The sequence below is a fragment of the Cardiocondyla obscurior genome, linkage group LG07, assembly GCF_019399895.1.
Source record: "Cardiocondyla obscurior isolate alpha-2009 linkage group LG07, Cobs3.1, whole genome shotgun sequence".
Taxonomy (NCBI): domain Eukaryota; kingdom Metazoa; phylum Arthropoda; class Insecta; order Hymenoptera; family Formicidae; genus Cardiocondyla; species Cardiocondyla obscurior.
Genome location: NC_091870.1, coordinates 6,031,663 through 6,057,758, shown reverse-complemented (window position 1 = coordinate 6,057,758; position 26,096 = coordinate 6,031,663). Strand labels below are relative to the sequence as shown.

The following is a 26,096-nucleotide window of genomic DNA, read 5'->3' as shown; positions in this document are numbered from 1 at the left end:
TCGCACGCGGGACGTCGCCGGAAAGGAGAGAAGGGAGAGGAGATAGGACCATAAAAAGTTGGCGAGAGTCTCGCGACCGCGAGGCTACCCGTAGGCTGCGGCGCGCACGAACCCTGGCTTCGTTCTGACGTTACACGCGGGAGGAAAACCGTCCGTGTGTGGTGGCTGTTTCCGCGCCGTGTGCGGGATGAGCGTTTAATCGCGCGCGTACGGCGCCAGCGAGAACAAGCGAGGGCAGCGAAAACACGGTGGAACAATGTCGAGAGCCGCTGACAAGCAGAGCTATGTGCAGACCTACAAGCTCGTCGTTGTGGGTGGTGGCGGTGTCGGGAAGTCTGCGATCACGATACAATTTATCCAAGTAAGTTTCTCACGTCCATGATCGTCAAGACGCAATTCCGCGAGCTTACAGCCTTGCGTCAATCGCGATCGACGCTCGATTTCGGTTCCTCGAATTTTTTGTCTTTTTTTCTTTTGTCGTAGCACACGATTTTCTGGAGAAACGAGATAAATACGCGCTCCGTTTTTTTTCTCTCTCGTTAAAATGCGAATTAAAATTTCCGAATTAAGTTTTGGTTATCGCGCGTTATCGTCGTCCGATTCTTGTCGCAGGTGATTTGGCGATTTGACGATGGGCAAAAGTGAAATGAGGTGAAGGGGCGCAATCGCGAAATCAGCGAGATATCGCTGCGTCGCGGAGGAAAACAACAATCTGACGGGTTAGGCATTATGTCACAGCGCGTACGCAATCGTCATATATGGTCATATACGCGGCAGCGCCGTGGCGCGACGGGACCGACGAAACCTCGAGCATGTGCCCTTGCGAGGGGGCGGCGAAGAGGGGAAACGCGACACGGCAGTAATATCTGCAAGTCGAAAGCCAAGGTGCGAGAACTCGATTTGCCGACGATCGGCAAACGTGGGAGGCCCTATTAAAATTTCCTTTACTCCACAATCACTATTCTCTTTTTTTTTTTTTTTTTTAATTAAAATGCGTTTCAAACAAATTGCGAATAGGTATACGAAACATGTCATTGTATCCGAAATACATGAAAAATAATTATAAAATATTCTGAACAAGTTTTGAAATAAGTATAAACATTGTATATTTTTTTCAGAGTTATTTCGTGACCGATTATGATCCAACAATTGAGGATTCCTACATAAAGCAGTGCGTCATCGACGATGTGCCAGCCAAGCTTGACAGTAAAAGAATTAAATTATTTTATACTTATTTAAAAATTGATTTTTATTATATTTTTTTTTTTGGGGGGGGGAGCGTTTATTGTTTGCGTTTTTACGTTTAATTTAAATCTAATTTTGTATGAATGTAAGAATTAATAAGAAAGCTGTGTCTATGTTTTAGTATTGGACACTGCTGGTCAGGAGGAATTCAGTGCAATGCGCGAACAATACATGAGAAGCGGCGAAGGATTTCTTCTCGTGTTCGCCGTCACCGATCACTCTTCTTTCGACGAGATATTAAAGTTTCACCGACAGATACTTCGGGTAAAAGATCGAGACGAGTTTCCTATGCTAATGGTTGGAAATAAAGCAGACTTAGATCGCCAAAGGAGTGTAAGTGTCGTCATTAAGTAAGCAGATTAATTTTTATTTCAATAATCGCAATTTCGCATGTTTTTTCCTTTTTTTTTCCTATACAATTCATTAATGCTAATAACTTTAGGTGTCAATTGAGGAGGCACAAATGATGGCTCGTCAACTGAAGATTCCATACATTGAGTGCAGCGCTAAGTTACGAATGAACGTCGACCAGGCCTTTCACGAGTTAGTGCGAATCGTCAGAAAGTTTCAGCTGTCAGAACGGCCACCTTTGAAGCCAAATTATGACAAGAATAGAAAGAAAAAATGTTTCGTGCTGTAATAACGAAATTATTTATCCTGCCAGACGATTTATCGCACTGACCGCACCGTGCTTTTGGCGGTGAGTTCTAATTCAGGGGGAGTAAGAGAAAGATAATGGTAAATCTAAAATAGTACAAAGACTTAAAATTGTTACGACGCGCATTGTCGAACACAGTGATTTGTACCTCCGCACGAATAATTCTTTTTTTTGTGCTTGAAATTGGCAGCAACACGCGGATTTTGATATAAATTATATAAAAATTAAACTGCGAACTTTACGACAAGCTTACTGATAACATTTACCGTATCTGCGTCTCTAATTAATGCATCAGGAAGCAACGTTTTACCAAATGATTATCATCGACATCTCGCAGTGATAACGATAATACGAATAATTGCAACGTAACATTAAATAACTTTTTGATGCCATCTAATTTAATTTATAATATAGAATTTAATGAAAAATAACTTTCTACAAGTAACAGGTCAATTTTCACCTTGCACAAATATTAAAATAAATTATTTTTGTAATACATTTTACCGAAAGGCTAAAAATATTGTTGAATGAAAGTTTAAAATAATTGTTATACAGGATGTGTTGTTCAAGATTATATATTTAGGTGTTTGAGACGATGTTGATTTTAACTTACTGTGGCATAATTGGATTTAATAGTTAATTAACGTTCCACAGTTCTCAGTGTTCATAGACTTGCTTCCGCTCGCCATTGATCGTCTGATACATTAATGATCTCAAATTGCAGCGAAACCCAAATTGAGGCAAATGGAAACGAGGATTGTATTGTAATACGAATTTGTATGATATGACGATATACTTGTATGAGCAACGTTTTAAAGTGTAAAGGGAATGTTTCGTACTAAGACCAAGATAATTATCTAGAACATGCTTTTGCTGGTTATCTCTCATTTTAAGGAAGTACTTTAGTTAGTAATATTAGTTGAAACTTTACGTTTATTTACACGATACGATTTAATGAATATATATCGGCGGTATATATCTAAGAAACGCGTTTGATCAAAGAAGTTGATATAATATTTTGTTATGACGACTTGAAACACACTCTGTACTCGGGCACTTGTCGAAAATACTCCTGCTATTATTAGCAGCGTTCTAATTCGTCTTTCGTGGGGCTGAGTCATAATATCTAATTGCGAAAATCAAAATAACGGAGTAATATTGAATCAAGCGAACAAATTGTCAAACACAAACGAAGCGAATGCCACTTACATTCGATTAATTATATCTATAAAAGTTATTCAAATTATTTAAAATTCTATTTCTCCTCTTTATTTTTTTGCAGTTAGCGCGATTAAAGTTTTATAGAAATTATAAATAATAAAATCAGAATGGGGCCAATAACATTTTTAAAGCAAATGACTTTGTAATTAATAATATCTTAATGCTGTGTACTCCACAAGTTCCGATTAGTATACTACGTTTAAACTTTAATTTTGACGTTGAAACAAAATTATTACTTTTATTTTTAATTATTCCTTTTCAATATTGATTATTAAATGTCTTCCAATTGATCCTTTAAATGCATGTAAACGTTAATTTAATATTATGTTAATTTTATCAAAAAACTATAATATTCTGGACGTTGTTAATCATGTTTTAATCTTTTATAATAATGGGAAAAACTTAATGTGAAAATTATAAGTGCTTACGTAAATGTAAAATATTAATATTTTTGCTGAATAAATTTGTTCTATTTATCTCTTTGAGTTGTACTTGTAATAATGTGATGTAATAATGTGTCCGTGGTTAAAAATGATGTATTTGTGGAGAGATATGAAAATGTGTTCAACTAGGCTCGGTTTCATCCGCAACGAATTACACTTTTGAACCGTTTGACTTTTCTAACGTTACGTTAAAAATTCGTTGCTGGTGATACCGATATGTACTAATAATGATACTAATAATACTAGCTTTAATAACGTAGATAATACACGATATAAAATATGTGTAAGCCTACAAACGACAGGAATTACAAAATTTTGCGACGATATGGTATCATACTTAACAATTGTAATTTATATTGTATTTTACGAAACGTTACTTAGCACAATTACGAAACTTCGCAAATCGAAATAAAAAAATTCCATTTATTTTTGTAACTAAGTATATTTATATGTTTGTAAAAATAATGTCTATAGTGAACTCACTTTTAGATTTAATCTATGTCTGTTAACTTCTGTAAACCAAATATACGACTATAAAATTAATTGTTAACTTTTATTCTTTATTCTGCTGACTTTCTCGAATTATTATACATTTAAACATTTATTTAAACTGAAACAAATCATGTGCACGCTTTGCGTGCGTTATTTTTCAAAAAGATCTCAATTCAAGAGACCAAATTACAAACTATGAAAACAAAAATCATGACTTACCAATCTGCATGAGCTTCAGCGGACTTGTAAAATTCTGCCGGTGACTGTAACATAAAATTAAACAATATTAATGTAGACGTGCTGAAAGTAGTTAATGTTTAAACAAACAAAAAAAATTACGCATATGTATTTGATTCTTTAATAAAAATAAATAAAAATTAAGTTAACAAAATGACAAATTTTAAAAAAGAATTAATTCTCACCTAAAGGTTGCTCCGCTGGGGCAGGATACCCTTCCTGGGCCTCCTCCTCCTCTCAGAGAGCACGTGTCGAGTCATCCTTCCGCGCACTAGACACTCGCGAGATAGTCCACAACACTCCCGTCCGTGAAATCCTCGAATTCGACACAACAAACGGGCTACGACGTAAAGCGAAGGCTAAGATTACGCACAGATGCCTCGACATCTTCGTTTCGAACTCTCCGTGTGACCGCGTGTCCTCTCGTACGCAGTAGGAACACGAGTCACGTAGTTCGTTGCGAGCTCGCGATTAAGCGATCCATGGAGTGCTGTGATTGGTCGGCGCGCTAGGGAAACTACGCGTCGACCAATCACAGCATGTCACTAGACACAGGTACACGATGATAATCCGTGAGAGAACAACACGCAGATACCTCGACGTCTTCGTCTCGAAACCGATGCTCTCCGCGTGGCCGCGTGTCCTCTCGTTCGCAGTGAGTCACGTAAAATTGATTTGAGAGGGTCTCTCTTTTTTTTTTTAATAAATATTTTTTTATAATAAATATATTCCCTCCTTTTGTGGATTAAAAATTTTTTTATTCTTGCTTGAAGCGATATCAGTTTTGGATTTTTGGTTATAACAAAGCAAAAATCTATACACAATTCGTCATATTACAGCTAAAATTAATACATGTATAATTGTGTTAATATATCGATACGTATTTAATTTTTTTTTTTTTTTTTACTCAAGTATTGAATTTTTTTCCTTTGGCTTAACGTTGAGAATTAAATCTTTAAAAGAAGGTAAAACCTTTATTGTGGTTTATGATGATGTGAGTGTCAAGTATAGTAGTAAAATTTATGAAAATATCTACATACTCTAACTGATATAAAATGATGGATCACATGGATATATGGCGTGTAATTCTAGCAAACTGCCTGCCGATATATATGTTAGCGGATTGGAAAACAGGTCGATCAGAAATTGCGAGCGAGATATTATCAACTGTATCTCCATAAAGCTATTTCGCTGGCAGAAAGTTTCCTAGACTTTTGCCATCACATTTTATTGGCAATTTTTGCTAATTACATCGAATGGATATTTATATATATATATTTTCACGTTGTGACAATGATATGAGTAGTAAATCGATTAAAAATAATAATTTTACAAAATATTACAGTTTGTCTACTTACTATATGTATTTACAGAACTAATCATGACACAAGAGTACGTGCAAATATCGTCCGCACAGTTCTCATCATTGCGAATTAATTAATCGCTATTAAATGTTCTCGAGCTTGAAGAAATTAGGCTTCAATTTCGGAAGAGCTGAGAGGTTGTATTTTTTAATAGTCTATTTCATTCAATCGCTCCTTTTCCACGTAATCTCTGGAAAAAGTGCAAGAATTAGAAGACCAATACATTCTCTGACACGGGTTACTGTATGTACTACTTTTATTAGTAACAACAGTTCTTCTTATTTATTAAAGAAGGCAAAATATTTACATGACTTAATTACTTTCGAGCTGTAATTAAATTCTGCATTTATTCCATTAAGAAAAAACTGCGTATATTATAGAATTAAAATCGTATACCTTGCTTTGACGTTAAGAAAATTACAAGACAAAGTCCGAAAGATTTAAAGTGCATCGGACTATATTATGCAAAATTACTTTCTCTAAACGTTTAATAACAAAGAAATATATAATATATATATATATATGTATCGCATATTAAGAAATAAATACGATAAGAACACAAAAATACTTCAGAGTAGTAACAAGCGCGTGCAATTCGCAATTGCTCAGGCACGAGAGCAAAACGTTCAAGTTCTAATTTCGAAGGGATCCAAGCAAGAGAACCGAGTCGACATGATGCTGATGTTGGTTTCGGTTAACGAAACTATTTCTCCGTCCATATTACAAATAAAAATTGCAGTCTGAAGAGAGGTAAATTGCTAGCCAGGAGTCACTGGATCCGAAATACCGGGTTCGTGCGCCGTGCATGCAACGACCGATCGACATCAGTCTATATCACAGAAACGGAATTCTCCATTTCGCTTGCAGTCTTTTTCTCATCGCTGTCGTTACCGTTGTTGTGGCCACTGCCGTCGCGGCGACCGCGGTCATCGACCTGTTCGCCGGAGACTAGAGACGCGTCCTTCGATAGGATCAGGGAGTCCTCGCCGATAGGCGCGGCGGCCTCGACTAGATTCTCGACGGATGCCGCCGTCGTCGGTTCCTCGTGGCAGAAGCTTCTGCGAAGGGACTGGTGCGTTCTTACAGTGCCTCTGCGTATACTACTGCGCAATAGATTCGCTACGTCGGCAGCTGTCAGATTCGAACCGGACAGAGCGTGCTGCGCGGTGATGTTTGCACACGATCGGCGACCACGGTCGATCGTCGAGTGAGTGCGTTCGATCACGCGCGATCTCTCCGCGATGCCAATTCTGCTGGAGCGATCGATCGTGTTCGGTCGATGACAACGTTCAATCACCGAGGTATCCATACCGTGCCGGCTACCACTGGTATTTGTCACGTCGGGCCGCGGCTCCGACATGATATGAATCGCCACGTGGTCATGCGATATTGGCGTGCCGCTCTGGTTCATCTCCACCAGAACGGTCGCATAATCTGGCGGTGGCGGCTGCAACGCCGGTCTTTGTCGCGGCGCGCTACTCTCTCCCAGCACGTTCGCAATCCTTCGCACGCTCCGCCGGAAGCTCTGTCGCAGCATCTTCGCGATCCGTGCTCCAGTCGCCGTGGTGTAGCTCGGTGGGGGTGTATACTTCGGTGGCGGATCCTCGAATGGTATTTCTGTGGTAGCAGTGGGTAAAATTCCGTTCCCATGCAAACTGGTACCGGTTTCGTTTCCTATTTGAGTCTGGGCGTCGCGGGGATCTTCCGGTTCAAGTGGTGGCCGATACAGCAATTGAATTCTCTGCAAAAATACAATACATACCCTCAATATGCATACTTATTACATATTTTTTACTTACTATACCTATATATAATTATTAAACAGCGCGTTAATACATATTGCAAAGATATTGTTAATGTAAACTTACGCCGTTACATTGTTCACAATGATTTATTGTTACTTCCACCTGCTGTCCATTCTATCGTTAGCAAGAACAGAAAGATAGCGAAAAAAATTCGTTAATAATTAGTAGCCTGTGTTAACACACTAGCCCCTCATGTATAAATAAAAATGGATTAAGCTGAATAAATAATTTTTCACAGGTTTTTATTAATATCTCATTAGTTATTTAAAAAAATGACAGAACTTCTATGCAGTTTAACTCGCTCTTTATGCTCGAGATAACGCAATCGTTATGTAACATCCAATGTAAATTAAAAAATGCGCTGATATGAATACATATTTATAAAAAAAAAAAAAAAAAACACACACAAGCAATTATATGTAGAAATCTAATTATAAGCCTTATTTCCGCCATGTCGTTCACAATGATTTTTAAACAACAGTTTATTTTATAATATATTTTTATTAATGCGCGCAAATTTTGCAGCAATAATAAAATATTTAAAACTTAGCAAGAATACTTACGTCAAATATATCTGGTGGCCCGCTATTCAAATATCGACAAGTTTGTATGACAGCCACTGCCGGTATAATGAGAATCGGTGTCAGCTGAATTGCCGCCCCGAGTTGCCTTGCCCACACGGCCCAATAATCCTTACTTGTACGACGATAAGAATACAGTTCTCGGAAGTCGCTGCTCTTGAATATTGTGATACTTAAAACCTAAAGGGTACAATAATGATGCGTCATACCGTGATTGCGACTTAACAGCTTTATTGGGTGAAATAAAAATTATCTTACCATCAAGGTGACAGGAAGAATAACGTTCCACGTAAAGGAGAGAAGAGGACCAGCCCAGTACCTGATGCACCGCCCGGTTGGTGGGAATAATTCGACAACGACTGCCTCGCCGGTGTGCGGGCGTCCACGGACCGCAAACACGGCGGCGATTTGCATTAGATACAAAACAATTATCCACCATGCCCCGCCAACGGTATAATCGAGATAATATACGACATAAATTCCCAACTGCAAACATACAAAATAAATATAATGAAGATTAAACCTGAAGTATCATTTTAATTAAATTTATCGTCAAGATTATTTTGTAGTATAAATAATATTGATAAATATAATATTTATATTAAAGTAATTACTATTTTATTATCGTCCGTTTTGTCATTGTTATTTAGAAATATTGAAGTAACAGTTCATTAAAATTAACAGTTGATTAAAGTGCTAATGACATTGTCGAAGCACTTGTTTTTATATCTTTCACTTGTATATCTAAAAACATAACGTTATTCTTCGTATAACCAGGGTATCTGCTCAACGTAGTATAGGGAATAAACATGTACAGCCCAGATTCTTTATCAGGGTTCGAATTATCTCTATCTCGAGCGATAGTCTTCACGATTTTCCTGACGTCATTTGCCGGATTATCCTGGTCTCGTAAAAGCACGACGGCTCTGAGAACACACGGCCAATCCAGCAAGGGATCCCATTTTCCACTCTCAACCCGCAAACATCCAATAACGTGACGATCTTTCCACTGCCCTTTACCGTTTAAAAACAATTCCATTCTTAAGGTGTAACCGTACTCCTTGTTATAAAATATCGGACTGTAGAAAATGCTATCGCTCTCCTTTGCCTCGTTCATTTTTTCTTTGTAACGATCAATTCGCCATATTATACGACCATTTGTCGAGGCAATTTCCATATTTTCGCAAGAACATGAACTCAACGACGGTTCTGGTCTGCAGCTTTCTGTAATTAACTCTTCGAGATATTTTAGATTCTCCTTCATTTGAAATTTGAGACCTTTTATTTCCGATTTTCGTTTCGCCGCGCTGTCGGCACAACTTTGAATTTCGCCCGTCAAGCTGTTTATCTTCTCTGCCAAAGTATCGTGTTTAAATATTAATTCATTCGTGTCTTTACATCTCATTTCCAATTCCAGTTTCAAATCGTTGACATGCTGCGAGTGTTCTTGCCATACATCGCTCGCGCGTATACTTTCCTTAGCGACGAATGTTTTTAAAACTTTTAATTCTTGAAAGAAATCGTTTGGCGCGCACACGTTCTTGCTCTGGTCATCGGACAATTCTCCTTCCAATAATTTCAGTTGCTCGGAGATCTGTCGTAAATTCAAAGTAGTGCAATGCTGCATATCGTCGGTAATCATCTCCAGACTGTTCAACCTACGACACAGCGCCGCGTGATTATTCCGAGATTCTCCGACTATTTCTTCGATATTCAATCGCAACGTGGCGAGGGATTCCTGCTGAGAATGCAGTAAGCTCAAATTTCTGGACAAATCGTCCTGCAAACGGATCCGTTCCTTTTCTCCCTGATCGATAGCTAAACGCAATAATGTTAATATCGAGAAAACCTTTTCTTTCCACACCGAATCTTGAATGTCTTTAATTTGGCTGACTTTTAACGACGTTCTCTTGTTGCACATTTTCTCATGTATTTCTAGATTTCTGCGCGGAATGTAAACTCCACATTTGTTAGGACATTCCTCCAAAACTGCTGCGCAATGTGTTATATGCTCCGTTAAATATTTCTCTTCCAAAAATTCATTGCAAAAATAGCAGGGCACGCTGCGGCGCACTACCGAGTGAACGTTATTACTCATCTTCCGTTTTAACGCGAACGCGTTTGAGATACTAATGCCGGTGTGAACTAAAATAAAGTGCTGATAACAATTCTCTGGAACGAAAGATTGTGCGGCACTATCTGATAAGAGTCGGGGGGCCGTGTTCAAAGACAGAGAGATAATATTACAGATATATTCAAGTTGGTTACATAGCTGTGTCACACGCATATCGTGTTAATATGCCACGTAAATTAAAATGCGGTATATCCGTATGACGCATATATAATTAATAACGTAAATATTAACGAGTCATTAAATATAATCGCACTTTCCGTTAAGTAACAACTAAATAAGTAAATCTAAATTATAAATTTATTATTAGAAAGGAATTTCACTATACCTCGGTAGCCATAGGTAATCCAAGTATGTAGGCACAAGCACAGCTAAAAAACGTAATTGTGGTCTCCCAGAGCTTCATCATTTTCGTATTGATCGCCATTATTCCGGTTATTACGCAATGCCAGATCGCCAACTGGAATATTGACAAAACTTTTAAATACCTTCTTTATTAAAACGCCGCGTTTCTTTTATCGAGTGTAGAGTAAAGTGTACCTGTTGTGCGATGCCAAATAAGATGAGAATGAAATAAAACAGAACCGCCCAGAACGGTGACACCTGTTCGGTGCCTAACAATGCCAGCGTTGAAGGTACCAATTCAGTGGCTAACCGTAACACCTGGTATCCGGACTCGATGCTTGTGTCTGCCCCAGGTCGTATTACACGCTGGCCGAGGAGAAACGATGCGTGAGACATGAATCTCTCCGGTGTGCTGCTATATCCTGACGGTGCTGGTTGACTGGCGAGCCTCATAAACGTATACCCTGATATTCTTTCTGTGAAATTGTCCGAGAATGATAACTTTGGGTAAATAATGAACAACGTAATGGTTCGGATTGCCGGGAGTAATGCAACGGATATATTTACCGAAAGAACTAGTAGTATAGATGTAACCGTGATGCCTGAGGATTTGCACGCAGGTATTCGCTAAGAAAGCTACGAGAATGAGCACCATAAACGTCAGCATTATCACGAGGCTCGTGTCCCGCTGTAGAAGATGCTTATGTTTATTGTGAGCCGCTATCTGAAATTGCCAGTATTCCAATGAGAAACTGCTGATCGTTGTGTTTAAGTGTGTACAACCAATTGATAAATAATCGTAGGAAAAAGTAAGGTGCGCTCGTTAAATAATCATCGTACGATTGTAAATGACGATACCTGCATAGCAGCCGCGCCGAGTAAACCCCACGTGAGGAAGACCTCGTTTGAGGCAGCCACCCATGACTTCCCATTAATAAAGAATTCGCTCCAAACGGTGGCGGGGAAAAGTTGGCTCGTCGAGCCCGGAATAAGTCCAAGTAGCTTTGTGCAAAGGATTAATGTGCCAAACACGGGAACCAATGTGAAAACGTACACAACTTTTCCGTAAGATCTCAGTCCTGAAGAATAATAGAAATCAAAATCATATCTATTGTGATACACATGAATAAAAATACGCGACATCAAAGCTGACAAATGTGAAATCCATAAACCAAATTTATTTCTCCAAAAAGAAAAAAAAAAAGAAAAAAAAACTTACCTTTACTCAGTGAAACAAATACAATCATCCACACGACGGCTAGATTGAAAGCCACTTGAAATTTCAATGTAACAACGCCAGGATTAGCTTCATTCAGGTGATGTCTCTGCAATACGGCACCACTAAAATAATCCGGAACAGTCTCGTATAATTTGTACGAAGCGGTAGTATTGTGCGTAGGACGACTGTCATCTCGATAGAGAAGAAACGGTTCCGCCCATCGATACTTGTCCTGCTTCGTTATAAACGAATCTCTGCAATCAATATACCACGCATTTTGTACTTGATCACCATGGCATAGTATTGTTTCGATATTATATGTAGGCGACGGAGGAGAAACTCGAAGAAGGTATTGAGATCATCGCGCCAAGATCGCATAAATCTGATGTATGTATATTTAATTCGACGTGCTTTTGCTTTGCTCCAGAAATTTACCTGAAGTACACAAACATCCACGATACGCCAACTATGCTGTAGATACCGATGAAAGCTTGTGCAGTGAGCAGAGCTATTCCGACGCCGTGAAAAAGCGGCGATATTCTCCACATGTCGACGGAACCGGCCGCCAATCTTTGCCCGAGACATACTTGCAGGGTCAACAGCGGAATGCCCAGTACGAAAGACAAAAACAGGAACTGTAGAACAAAGTTTGCTGTAAAAAAAACAAAAAAAAAAATTAAAAATTAAACAATTAATAAAAATTTTGAATTTAAAACAGCGTCCACAAATTATAAAATACATTTATTAGAAGGTTTTTAAGGGATAAAGGAACGTGTCTCTCTCAGTTGTTTGTTTCAAAGAGCGGCTTTTCACGTCGCGTGGGTGGGCAACCGAGCGTTTCTTCGCTATGCAGATCGATCATTATTATTGCAAATAGCCTCGGAACTAATTATCGACATTGGAAGAGAAACGGGGCACAACGCGATATGAATTATTGTCAACGTTGCAGCTGCTGCGAGCAGCGAAGTAATTGTCAGCAGATCGTTTTGAAAGTCCTCGCGTTGTCGTCGCGGAAAATTATTAATAATTCCGCAGGACTGAAATTTGGCTACTATTTCGACAAATTCAATCAGCATTGATCGCGCATAAATTTCGCGCTATCACGCGGAGCACATTTTTTTTTTTCTTTTTTTTTTTTGCACATTCTAAAACATGGAAATCAGACTTTCGTCGAACACGTCGGTCCGTTCTCCGAAAACAACACTTCCTGAAAACGAATGGTTCGGCGAAAATTACGCGCGTCAGAAATTCCCTTTGTTCATCATTTCGCGTAACGACCTGCGCTAGGAGAGAAAGAGAGAGAGAATTCAAGTAAAACGTTTGGTGAAACGTTTTGACGGAATTCTCGTGACGCGTTTGTGGTATTTCTGCGGGCGGGCAGCACACGTTTCAGCGCACTCACCTCCAAATTGTACGCTGAGAATGGCGAATCTGCTGATGTTGAAAAGTCCCAGAGTGCAGCCGAGGCACGCGAGGGTCGAGCTGAGGGCGTGAGGCCATTTTCCTAAAGGATTCTCGTCTTCATCGTCATCCTCACCTCTGTTGTTATGCCTGTCGACGTCTCTCTGTCGCTCGTTCACCCTGAAATCGTCAAAGGACCAATTACCATCAAGAAAAATTAAACCTGAGACAAAATATAATCTCTATCAAAATAAAAAAAAAAAAACAATTAAAAAAAAAACAAAAAAAAAAAAAAAAAACAAAAAATAGACTTCAATAATTAACGTCGTCGAGCCTCAACTATCAATAAAATAAATCTTGGATTTCAGATTAGTCTTTCGAGTGCGACGAGTGTTTTTATACGTCATAAAATTAGCATCGACAATTGCGCGACGTTTCGATTTCCAATCTAATGGTAGCAAGAGCTGATGCTGAGGCTCTCCCCCACCTCCGAGATCACGTTGGCCGTCGGAGCTAAACTAGGTCGGAGCGGAATTTTATCGCGTGCCGCTGTCTTAATACGGAAAGGATGTTATCGCGTCTCACCGTAAACTTGTCCGTCTGATCCAGAGACGGATACACCCAGCGGAGCGTTCATCCTACGCGGAGGGCAGCGCGCGCGCGATCGTTCGCGTTAAAATTAGCGAGGAGATCTTTATATCCCGGTTCTAATCGTCGTGACGAGTAATCGCGTGAGACGGCGCAGACCTCCGTAAATCCAATAAGGCGATCGTTAATGATGCGCGCAGAGAATCGCCAGTGAATTACGGCCTGCGCGGCTCCGTTGTATACTTAACATGATTATCCAACGTGGTTTAAATCACGCGCGACGCGACGGACACCCCCGGGGTCGAGTGCGCGCTAATGCCGATAACAGATCGGCCGTCAGATCGGTACCGTTATCGCGAGGATGGAAAAGTGAAAATAAGAGATACCAAAGCCGCGCGTAATAAGCGAAAAAGCTCCTCCGCTCGAGAGGAGTCTCGCGTTTCTCGAAAAGTTTCTCGTCGGTGCACCATCGCGCCGTTTCAAGTAGACTCGCATGGACTTTATCAACTTTTATATCAAATAAACGTCCGGCAGATCGTTTAGGCACGTGCGCGTAAATGTTCTCTCTCCCAAGTCTTTTTATAAATACAATTTTCCATCCCCGCGAAAACGTTCTGGTTTTTAATGACGAATTTGATTTTAAGTGCCCGCTTTGCAAATAGCCCGATGATGCACGGATGTCGATTAACGTCACGGCAATTTATGCCACGTGTTATTGTAAGCCGCGAATAATTTGGGAACTTTTCATCATCGCTCGACCGCCTACGTGTCGATACTCGGAATAAGAACGCGAATCAAGTGTCGTTAACTGGACGAATATCGCAAATTCATGTCAGTGGCACGTTCGAACAATAAAAAAAAAAAGAAGGAAAAAAAAAAACACGTGGTCGACATTAACAGCCGTATAAGAGTTTACATAACGCAGATAATAGAGTACGCGCTTATCGATCAATTATACCACGGGCTGTACTATTAAACTCGACATACGCAGCAGTATTATCTCGAAGATTCAATACAAGTATACTTTCCATATCGAACAGTCGACGAACAATGCGTCTTCGAACGATTAAATTCTTTAGACCCTTCCCCGATTATCGTTTAAACATTAAATATAATTCAACGTGGCATTTCGGATGGAAAATTTGTCTCGTGTTTCAAGCGCGGACGTCGCTTTTACGGACAGTCGACTACGATTAATCTTTACGAGCGTTATTCGCGGTGTTCTGGGAAAGCCTTAAAAATCGCGATCGCCGACACGGGAGCGTTCGTTATCATCCACGCCAATCGCATCGGCGACGCGATTCCGCGGCACGGAATATCAGAGTGCGCAGTTTAATTTTTTTCTTTCCATTTTTTTTTTTATTGACGTCAAGGGGGATATTTCGAAGCACGAAACGGCGAAGGTCGTTAAAAACCGAGGAAGTGACAAAGAGCGGATATGTTCGGAGAAAAAGATCGATACGGCAACCGCCCGTGGTCACCGCTAATGACCGCAAACCCCCGAACAACCCCTTAACCGATCCCGGTCGCGATTAGGCGCACGCGAGCCGCCACACTCTTGACACGATAACCACCCCCGGTGGTCTCCTTTCCTCTTTCGCTCGCTCGCTCTAAACTCCGTCTCGGATCCGTGCCCGATTATGCGTGGGGTCAGTCCGATCGATCGGGGCTTGGCCCTCTTCAATAGAAATATTCCGCCGGCACAATTGTATCGCAGACTCTTGAAAGACACCGATTTCGATCTAGATTGCCCGAGAAAAGCTGCAGCCGAAGCCCGTCGGATCATTAATTATTATATATTATCCAATCAATCATTACTTGGAGCGAAATTTAATGAAATACAAATATATGTAAAATAAATCATAAAAATTCTTCACGTGGCGGTTTCTTTCTTTTTTTCTACTCGTAGTATGTAAATCGAGTTGTAAATAAAATCTGCAGGTCCTCGAAAATAAGTTTGATACGAAACAAAGTGGCGGCGACAAGGTAATTAAATTTCTCATCGAAAGTTTCTCAGCCCTGAGTATCTAAATGCCGTTTAAATTAAAAGTATTAAATGAAATAAAATGGCGAAATAAAAGGCACGCGTTCGTAAGAGTTAATTATCTTTTAACGATCTATACAGTCGTTTCTCAAAAATGTTTCCGTTTCTTCCTGAATCATCCCACGTGCATGTTCGTGTGATTTATAATCACGAGTTTTAAATGCTCCTGTTATTTTATGAATCTCATGTATGGATTTCAAGGATATACAGCTGCACGATCTCGCCAGATCTCAAGAAAAAAAAAAAAAAAAATAAATAAATAAATAAATAAAAAGTAAAAAAAAAAGAAAATAAGAAAGAAAGAAAAAAATCGGTCGGCGATTGCAGAATACAAACATCCGCGTCCATTTATTGCTTCGGTCATGTCGAACCCGGCGCTTGTCCAGGAACGGAATCGATAAATATTTGTATTTACCATGCGATTGAATATTTGTGCGAAACACGTTCGTATTGTCCTTGGTACGAGCGTCTCGAAATTCGGTAAGTTCTAACATACGTTGCGATGAAACAAAGAACAAACGCGCACGTTTTACGGAAATACATTTTTTAAATAATTCATATCCGCCGCAAAACAATCACAAATTCCAAATGCGTTGCCATTAAGACTGCGATCGCAGTCTTACTTCGATCGAGTTTAATAACTTATTTAATTGTCAGCGCGGTGCAGACGATTTCTAAACAATTAACGATATATAAGCGGACTTTATATTTTATTATCTACAATAAATGCCGTCGCCGCGTGAAATTTTGCGACACAGCCGTCGCGAGAAAGTTTCACATCGTCGGAGTCTTCCTGTTATGATAAAGAAGCGTTAATTTTCCGTAACGCGGCATTTACGGCACAACCGCCGCCGCTTTTCTCTTCCCGGATCGACCGCGGAACGGAAGCTTCAATTCCAAGTGGAAGTCTTCTATCTAAGAGCAAGATATGCAAAAGCCGAAGGGGTGAACAGGTGGAGAGCGAGAACGTTGCGTGAGATAAAAGAAATATATCGCGTGATCGAGGAGCTAGATTGCTTCATCGAAGGAAACGCTATTTATCCATAAAGCTCGTTCCTTCGTTCCTTGACCACTTCGCGACCATTCGCTACAAAAAAAAAAAAAAAGAAAAAAAAAGGCAGCTGGCATTTTGATCTGCCCGCAGGTACCCACTTACTTGACATACATTACGTTTTTATCTAACGTCCCCTACCTTCGCGAATTCACACGACATCGACGTCGCTGTGTAATTTTTTTTTTCCTTTTTTTTCCTTTTTCTTTCTTTTTCCAAGGAGAAGCGCCTCAAGATCGAAATACATTCATTTCACGAGACGTCGATGACCGCTCGGTTTTTCGTACGTGAACGAAGATACCCTGCCACGTCAGCGAGATGCTCGAAGCCATATTTTATTCCTCTTTTATTACGGTCGTAATAAAAAAAATAATAATAATAAAATAAAATAAAAAGAAAAATGTACACGTGCCGCGTTTTTTCTTCGCGTTAAATCTCGAAGACCTGAGAGCGCCAGGCGACACGGCTATATAATTTATCGAATACCAAACAACGAGTATGCATGATATTACGCGCGTCCCTGGCACAGAATGCTGGCCAACGACTCGCGAAAAGTCTCAGAAAATCTAACAAGCTACCGAGCGAGGGACGGCCTGAACGTAACATGGCAAGGTACGATTTACTGATCGAGTACTCCAACGCCGAGCACCTGTGCTATATCAGCGTCACGCGCCGATGGATCCTCGTCGAAAATTTAATTACGAGCTCAACTCGATCCGCCGCGAACGCGTTTATCGGGGCTTAGCGAATAATTCGTCGAGCGGATCCGTGTTTACCTGCCGGCCGCGTCTCGTCGCGAACAGGATCCCGCCGAACGCGGAAACGCCACCGAGTGTTTTCGGGGTGTAAAACACGAGCGGTTGAACAACGAAGTCGGAAACGACCAGCGACCGACGTTACGACGACCGCGACACGGTTCGTTTAAGCTCGATGTCGCGGACCCGGGGAAGAATCACGCCCGGATGTAACGAGACCGTTTGTAGGAACGCGGTTCTTGCCGGCGTTACACGACGGTCGGGGGGGAAGCAAAGGGGGAATCATCTCGCGCGTAATCGGACGGTCGTAAAGCCGTAAGAAAGATAGGCACCACGGCGAATGAAATCGCAATTTGCCGTCCCTCGCGAGTTTTCCGCGCTTTTTCCAAGCGCGCGAGCGGTTATCTTCTCGGGATAATAAATTTCCCCTCCCTTCCTTTGCGGCCTCTACCTCCCCGCGTCATTCTGGTTTTTAAATTACACGTTTACTGCGACGCTAATTTATTTAGCGGCGAATCGTAAACGAGCCCGCTAAACGAATCGGAAGACATCGAGAGGAGAACCCAAACGGCGAGTTCGGCAATCGTGAGATTTCTCGGACAGTTCACACGTGTGTTTATTACTAATTAAGCCGCGTTGTAAAAGGATCCCGGCCTATCGCCCGCGTACATCGTCCCCGCTAATCGATACGTCGACTGGCAAATAAACGGTTGAAATTAATTAATTGAAACGTGACTGCATGTGTGTCGCGCGCACGGGGCGTTGCGTTTCGCGATCGAAGCCGCAAGCTCGTGATTAATTATTCAAGCAAAGCGCAGTACAATCCGACGAACTGATGTCCGCGGATTGAAATCAGGATAACAAAGCACATTATTTATTTATTTATTTTTTTTTTTTTATAAATATATCGCGTACCGCTGACGAGTCTTTAGATATACCTGACGCGATGCCGACGCTGGCTGCAGTAGAAGTACTGACGGCAAATCGTTGGATCGTGGTTCATCCTCACATGTCACGTTGCAACACCAACAATCACCCTCTGCGAGCATCTAATAAAACCGATCTTCTTCTTGCGATCTCGCCTCTCCCGTTCTTCGTATTTTATTTTATTTTCTATTTTTTATAAATATGCGGAAAAGGAAACTATTTCGAACAGAGTCCACCCCTTTTTTTTTTTTCTTCTTCTTGTTATCCACTCGCCGATTGCACAATCGTTACGTGAAGTAACCCTGATTTCCAAGGTACCGCAAGCGACCGCTCGATTAATTTTGAGCAACGAGTTCCGCCTCGGAATAATAAAAAAATATATATATATATCACTAATTAATCTCGTTGCCGGACGGTTTATCGCGAGGAATGGGCTTCTCTCCTCGAACGTGACCGAGATGTACGAAATCGTTACGAACTTTACTCCTCGACGTGCTCTCGAATACGAATCCTGACGATAGATTCGTCCTTGGGATAACAATCCGTTAACGATCCCGTTCTTTCTTGAATGTTTCGGTCCAGGAGGTCACCGAACAAAGGCCCCTGCCTTCTGCCTCTCTCCCGCGACGTTATCCTCCTCGCCGTGCGCGTCGATTTTCCTCGTCGACGCCGTTAACGAAGGGAGTCCTCGCGGCTGGTTGCGGCGCGTTCGAGGAAAACCGTGCGAAATACACGCCGCCACGATTCGCCGCTCAAGGTTCCACCGACGGCTGCTTTAACGAGCCGCGAAACAATCGAATTTCGAAACGGTCCGCGTCGTTGTTTCCGCGGCCGCCGGCTTCTTTTCTTCTTCGCCGGCACCCTCTTTTAACGGCGGCGTGTCCGAAGCGTGAAGTCACGCGCGGCTCTTTATTTCGCTCACGCACCGGCGCCGCCCCGCGTCTCCTCTTTTCTCGCGTTGACACACAATCGCGCCGTCGTACACCCGCGAGACACCCGTTACTCTTCGCTGTTCGCCGCGACGAACAATGCGCCGAGGATTACTTAATCCCGGTTTACCGATCTCCGTCCCCGCCGAGAAGATAGACCTGCGGTCTCGGACCGTAATCGCAGGTGATTATCGCGCTAAGTTGACGAGACGCGCACCGTATCTTGGCGCGCCTGCGGAAATATGTCCTTCTGCCTTTCAAACGAGGATCACTTTCAACATTTCTCCTCAAATACCACGCGGATCGAATATAAATCTCGAAATAAGATGCCACGAAGGTTAGCAAAACGCCCGATTGATCTCATCCAAATAATTCAGCCGACGACATGTCGGCAATATTGTTTAGGTTCAAGGTGAAGCCGAGATAAAATAATAATTTCCTGTTAAATAATAGCCTTCAGTTCAAGCTCGGCGTATTAATGCTAATAAAAGGAATATTAATCTCCGGCTTATTTTGTAAATGACGTTCCACCGATATTGCTTGCCAAAACCACCCAGTTACGTAAGACTTCGTCGCCTTGAGGAGACCAGTAAACGAAAACTTAGCTAGCTGGTCAGTTAATTATTATTTTTCTTTTTTTTTTTTTCCTTCTTTCCGTCTTCTCAGTTTCTTCGTTCTTTTTCCTTTCCGTCGAATGCAATGAGGAGAGTTCACCGACGAGTGTTCGCGCTTGCCTTCACTTATAGCCGCCTGGAAAAGTTTCGATCCCGTCGATCTTCCGGCTTCGCTCGCGGTCACTTGGCGAGTCACTTACACGCCGCGCAAACTTTGCCGACGAATCGATACGCGAACGCGTACTATATACACCGCAATGCGGTGACGTCGGACACGTCGAATCGCATAATCGTCCACGACGTGGAGAACAGAAGGCTTTCGAGGCGGCCGAGGATATGCCGCGGCGTTGGAATTCAATTTTTTCGCTCCTCCGGCGGATATATCGTCGGAAACATGCCGAATCAAGCTGCCGATAAACTCCGGATTGCGTACGTTTTTTTTTTTCCTTTTCTTTTTAAACTCTAATCCACGAAAGATACCCGAGCGCCGCTTTGTATCTCAGAAAAATAAAATTCCTGGTGACGCAAACGAGTCATCTGTATCCATATCATTTGGTGGGTGACTAATGGTTTTATTACAGATGCTCTCCGCGGCAAATCGCATGATTTTTGAAAGCCTCCTCTCGCATACCAGCCTATCAAATCTTTTATTATTTACGTAACGTCTTCCCGGCTTCTGATCCGAGATTACTCCGAACGCGGTTCACTTCAATATCCGCGCAGCGCATTATTTACTCCGCTATAAATGAAGAATGTAATAACACGAGAGCTATCTTTAATTACACCTATAGCGCATGACTCTCGGGATTCGTACTTGTCCTCAATTGATGTTTCCGCGTTGATTGCAAACGCTTAATTAACGCAACAATGTTGCTATCATCCTTAATTCGCTGTTATTCAATTCGTCGTCGCGACTCGTCAGTATTTCGAAATGCAGTCACGCATGCGAGGCATCTAACAAGAATTTGCCGGGTCATTCCCGGATTTTCAGCTCGCGCTCGTTCCTTCCTCCAAGTTCTTAAACAATTCCTGGCAAGACGCGGCGGAGTCGGAGGCTAGCTGGCTCCCGTAAGATTCTCACATCGTGATCGGCGAGAAAACCCGATACGCTCCACAACAATCGTAAAAGAAATTTCAAACGAGCACAAGTTCACATTTTCAAGTTCTTTTTATTTTCTTTTTTTCACCGCTGCATCTCGCCGATAAACGACAATGAGAAGCCTGATACGGTTTCGAGCACGCGCGCGAAGGCCCGAGGGTTTTCGTTATCTCTCGATGATTCTCAGGACGCGGACGTGATTTTTATTTCGCGTCCAGATTCGCGTTTACGAGGTAAGCCCGCAGAGTTCTCGTTCCGGGTTGCAACAAACAGAACTGTCAACGACGACGACGTGCCGCTACGCGCGCGTGGCATCGCTTCACTGCGCGCACCGGAACGACGACGGGTCTTCGCCCGCCACGGCTGACCATGTTACGTGCGCGAGCGACGGAGCCTTGAAGATGGTCAGCGTGTTCGTACCCGGCGGGGCGAGCGTGTAACCGCCGCGAAAACTGATACAAACAGGCCGCCTAAACTCCCGTGTGCCGAATAACTGTATCCGGGACAAGTATCTCTGCGCTACACGCACACGCGCGCGCACACGCATGAGGTCGCGCGATCGGGCACGCGATTTACGACAGGTATTAACGACGCGTCCCCGAGAAGAAAGGGCGAAATGACTCGGAAAAACTGGTAATAATTAGCCGACCATCGAGATTCCAATCTTCTATCAAGGTTCGCTCGGATCTTATGGTTCTGAGAGCCAATATGTAACTAGTGATAATGTGTCTGTGGACGCGAATAAATTCTAAGGTCACCCGCCTCTCACTAGTAAATCCACGTGTACGAGGTGTCGATATACAATTCAATAGAGAAGCCATTTTTTTATTTCGGAAAATTACACCAAGTTCTGTTCTTTTATTTATTAAAAAAAAAAAAAAAAAATATATATATATATATTTTTTTTTTTTTTATGTACGAAACATTTGCATATGTAAATGAATTATTCACGTATCGAAACAACAGGGCAGATAACAACCCTTCTATTTGTAATAATCTTATTCGCTACATCTTTCATGGAACGCCTCGAGGACAGCATAAAATATTCAGCAAAGATATAAAAAGAGGGCTTCAAACAATTGTTGGATACACACGTGTAGTCTGATGAATATTCAAAGTTAATTTTCGGAAAAACGAAAGGTTGTACAAAAATATTATTTCACGCTCTCGACTTTTATTTCACGTAATCGTGTATGTATACTTGTACCGCGGTAATATTTCGATGCATCAGCTCGATATTGTTTGACGATTGCTCGATGCGATACAGGACAAGGATGTACGATACATAAAGGAGAAAAGAAAAAAAAAAAAAAAAAGAAATAAACGAGAGAACACGAGACGTGTACACAGAAGAGTGAAAACGGTAGCGAGAGAGCAAAGCGTTGGCGGGAACGGAAGACGCTCGAGCGTAATTTATTCAGAAACGTGATCGAGAGGAGAAATTTTGAGGGTTGATGCCGACACTGCTCCTGAAAGTTTTCTCGAGAGTCACGTTTTGCCGAAGTGTCAATTAATGAAAATTTACGCCCACCTGGAAAATTTGACTTCGAGAAGATGAACGCGACTTCGATGCTCGAGCGGGTACACTCGGATAAAGATTGATAACGTAACTTGGACCGACATTGCGCTTTGATTAAAAAAGAAAAATCTAGCGGCTTACATTTCGCGTTCAATAATAATCGAGTCAAGTTACATCGAAGCTGTGCTGGTTTTCTTAGAAAAAAATAATTAAAATCTTAATATTAATTAATTGTGATCATCGTTGTAATTAATATATTTGTAACTGTTAATTGTAATAATTAAAATTTACTCGTAACTCTCTGCCTTTTTAGGGAGGCAGATTCGCCGACGATTGCCGTGACGTAAGAGAGAAACGTCGGCATTGAACAAATATTTCAACAAGAGCAATCGAAATTCGGCCGTGTCTGAAGGGCTCAGAGCCTGATATGATAAAGAGCGAGGAATCGCGGGTTCTCCAAAGACGCCGTTTCGAGCGCCGGTCTCGTTGAAATTTATGTAAATACTTAAAGGCAAATACCCCACCGATATGTCTCGCGGCTCCGCCGTTTTTCTCTTTCTCGCAACGTCGATTGCGACACGTCGGCGCAGCTGCGGCTGCAGCTACGGTATCAGGGTACCAGCTAAGTAAGAAGCGACCGTGTAAGATGCACCGCGATGTGAGAACGCATACGCGGCAATTTCTCGCTAAACGTCACGTTCGACAATGCGTAAACATTGTTGCAAAATATAATAAAAAAAAATAAAAATAATAATAAATATAAAAAGAAACAAAAAGCGTATAAAACCATGTTACGAATACGCTTTCGGACAGCTGCGACGATCTGCATACCTGACTGAAATTATGTCGTTTACGTAAAAAATTAATACTATAAATTATTCATGTATTACTATTTTTTTTATTTTATTTTTTTTTTTTTCTTTCCAAGAAATAATCGCCCGATCGCTTATTGATAATCGAACCGATCGGTATTGCGGTCGCGCCGCGTTTTCAAGGTCCCGAACGTTATACCGAAATGCACAGGCGATCGATCGGTGACCGTTGCATAAGTGATTATCAATTTTTCCGCCGAGTGCAACGCGCCGTGTAACCGGTTGGACGAGGTGCAGCTGCGCACCGGGGCCTGCATTATCGGACGCTCGTCGTCCTCGTCGTCGTCAATGTTACGTGAATGGCGAGTGGCTGGAAAATGCACGCGAATCGCAAGTGTTGGAGGGCCCGGTAACGACGGCGGTCGTCGGGACAACGGGCGAGAGATCCACGGAGATTGTATTCCTCGCGAAATCGCTCGCTGAATGACTACGGCGGGATAACGAAGTATCAACAGTAACGGGTCGACGAGTCCGTTATAAACTAACAGTTGGCAAGCAGAACAGACTAGAAATGTCGGTTTATGCTTCGGCTTTGTCGGAGCCACGCTTACTTCCTGGCATTTATTTTCGCGAATCGGCGACGCGCTTAAACCTCTCTTCTCGGGATAAAACGGAATTTCAATAACACGACTGTAATACGGTTAAAACGCGCGGCCTTTCATCCTGGGGAGTTACATCTCGTCGTTCATTTTTATTTTCCGCGGAAATAACTTTTGCGCCGCCGCGGGAAAAGGGCAGCTCGCGAAACGTCTGCGATAAATTCTTACGGTTTTAATTATTAATCCTGCGACACTTGCTCGAAATTACTTTTCTCTTAATATGTATTGCAGTTGTCTTTTCAATTACGATTACAGAAATTACAAAGAGCGCCTCGCGCGCGTTATTTACTCTCATTTTTTTTTTTTACTTTTTTTTTTCAACGTAAAAATGACATTATTTTACATTTAATAATTTTCAACAATAAACTTTGGATGTATATATTTTATTTGATAAGTTGATGTTCTTGCCTCGTTATGTTTTAACTCGCGACGTTAACCGCGACGTAATTTTCTTGTGGTAATACATAGTAAAGTATGACGTGCACCGTAAATGAATTTGGATAAGTTTATCGAATATGTTAACGAACTATCTGATGAGAAATTTATTGAATTTCTCCCAGCGGCACTGGAAGTTTCGTAACGCCCGCAGGTAATTAGTTGATCCGGCTAACTTGCCGTAGAATAATTGGCGTAAAACTTTAAGTTTTCGCAGCCGCGGTGCACCCGATGAAAAATACATCCACCAACACAGAGCCTCGCTCGGATAATTAAAAAAAATTAAATTTCACAAAGAATTTAATTATTTAATTGATTTTTCAATTAATCGTTTTAATTACGTTTAATCAAAGCACGGAGCACGAGTGAATTATTTTCGGTATTTTTTCGCATGTTTAATCGTTCATTCGCTCACGCAACACGCGAAAAATGATGCACTGGAGTAGAATCGTAAATTTACAATGAAAGGCAGATATGGCGTTCGCTTTGGCGGCAAGTGTGCGTAAGCCGCCGTCGCCGCGGAAAACGCCATATCTGCCTCCGAGTGTACGCGCGATGTCTATGCAGCGGGAAATTAAAGTGTGGAAACGTGACACCGCGTACCTCGCGTCGGTCGAATCCCGATCTTTTGTTTTGTAAGTGAAGATAGAAATATGCGAACGAAAGCGCTGTCATTCATTCTCGACGAAGCGGCCGGGTCGGCGGATTGCGTGTGCAGTGCGCGCTTTCGACCTCGATGATGCAACGTTCCCAAATAAACAAAGAGGCGTGCACGAACATCATCTTACTCTTGTTATGAATATTGCGTAATCGGAAGCATTGTCGCAACGCCTTGATCGCCGTGCGTTTCGCGGATACGCCACGCTGAAAGTCGGCGAGAGAGCCAAGTGCGGCGCGCGCGGAGTCACGCAATGAAAAAAAAAGTTTATTAAAAAAGTTAATTACCTGCAGATCGCCGAAGTCCCGTTACAGCGCGTCGTTTTATTTCTGGGTATAAAATATAATTTTGTTGTCGAAAATTCCAATCGTGGAGAGCAGTTTAAAAAAAGAAAAAAAAAGAAAAAAAAAAAAAGAGAAAAAAAAAATCCACAACACGTTCTTTTTTTTTCCTTCCTACATAGTTACGAAGTGAAACAAGTGCAAAGTGAATGTATCGAACGAGCCGACAGTTAGAAGCGTGTATTACACATTTTCGCACCTCTCGGGAGTTCCGCAGAAGTCGCGAATGTAAAAAAAAAAAACAATTTCTTTTTTTAATCTTGAGCGACGCGCGATCAAGAAGCTGCGAGACACGGCGGTTTAAGGGAACGTAATCGACGCGCCTGATTTGATTCGCTAAATCACGCGTATCTCGTATCCTTGGCGAGGCGCTCCTACGGTTTTAACGGTATTCTCACGATTGCATCCTGCAGCTACGCCTAATAGGATTTGCGCGCGCGGAAATCACGATCGCGCGCCGGCTGCCTGCCCTAGAAATTGCCGTTTTAATTCACCGTCGACAAACTGTTTAAGCGAACGGGAT

General features: G+C 41.8%; 2 protein-coding genes across 4 annotated transcripts in view; one reads left to right on the top strand and one right to left on the bottom strand.

The window, feature by feature from the left end:
• Positions 1-43: 43 nt before the first annotated feature.
• On the top strand, positions 44-3,600 carry Ras64b (ras-like protein 2). Of its 3 annotated transcripts, none has more exons than XM_070659468.1 (4): positions 44-361; positions 1,119-1,206; positions 1,367-1,578; positions 1,688-3,600. In XM_070659468.1, the coding sequence occupies exons 1-4, from the start codon at positions 257-259 to the stop codon at positions 1,883-1,885; spliced, it is 603 nt and encodes a 200-aa protein (XP_070515569.1). In that variant the 5' UTR covers positions 44-256; the 3' UTR covers positions 1,886-3,600. The 3 variants fall into 3 exon arrangements, with proteins under 3 accessions (XP_070515569.1, XP_070515568.1, XP_070515570.1); XM_070659467.1 differs by lacking the exon at positions 44-361 and adding an exon at positions 639-885; XM_070659469.1 differs by lacking the exon at positions 44-361 and adding an exon at positions 639-885 and having other exon boundaries at positions 1,367-1,595; positions 1,688-1,829.
• Positions 3,601-5,359: 1,759 nt separating this feature from the next.
• The window catches only part of Bdg (sodium-dependent transporter bedraggled), a 38,318-nt gene continuing 17,581 nt past the window's right edge, over positions 5,360-26,096 (bottom strand). Inside the window, exons 3-13 of the mRNA XM_070658994.1 lie at positions 13,144-13,322; positions 12,177-12,393; positions 11,742-11,995; positions 11,381-11,601; positions 11,090-11,246; positions 10,718-10,998; positions 10,506-10,637; positions 8,305-8,532; positions 8,029-8,226; positions 7,529-7,579; positions 5,360-7,401 (exon numbers count right to left, since the gene is read on the bottom strand). Of these exons, the coding sequence (XP_070515095.1) occupies positions 6,490-7,401; positions 7,529-7,579; positions 8,029-8,226; positions 8,305-8,532; positions 10,506-10,637; positions 10,718-10,998; positions 11,090-11,246; positions 11,381-11,601; positions 11,742-11,995; positions 12,177-12,393; positions 13,144-13,322 (2,830 nt within the window). The 3' untranslated portion in view covers positions 5,360-6,489. The remainder of the gene's footprint in view (positions 7,402-7,528; positions 7,580-8,028; positions 8,227-8,304; positions 8,533-10,505; positions 10,638-10,717; positions 10,999-11,089; positions 11,247-11,380; positions 11,602-11,741; positions 11,996-12,176; positions 12,394-13,143; positions 13,323-26,096) is intronic.

Excerpts from the sequence above, each read along its gene's own strand:
- Ras64b (XM_070659467.1), top strand. The coding sequence starts at position 730 with ATGTCACAGCGCGTACGCAATCGTCATATATGGTCATATACGCGGCAG. Across the intron at positions 1,207-1,366 it reads TGTGCCAGCCAAGCTTGACA|TATTGGACACTGCTGGTCAG; the intron begins GTAAAAGAATTA and ends TCTATGTTTTAG. Across the intron at positions 1,579-1,687 it reads ACTTAGATCGCCAAAGGAGT|GTGTCAATTGAGGAGGCACA; the intron begins GTAAGTGTCGTC and ends TAATAACTTTAG.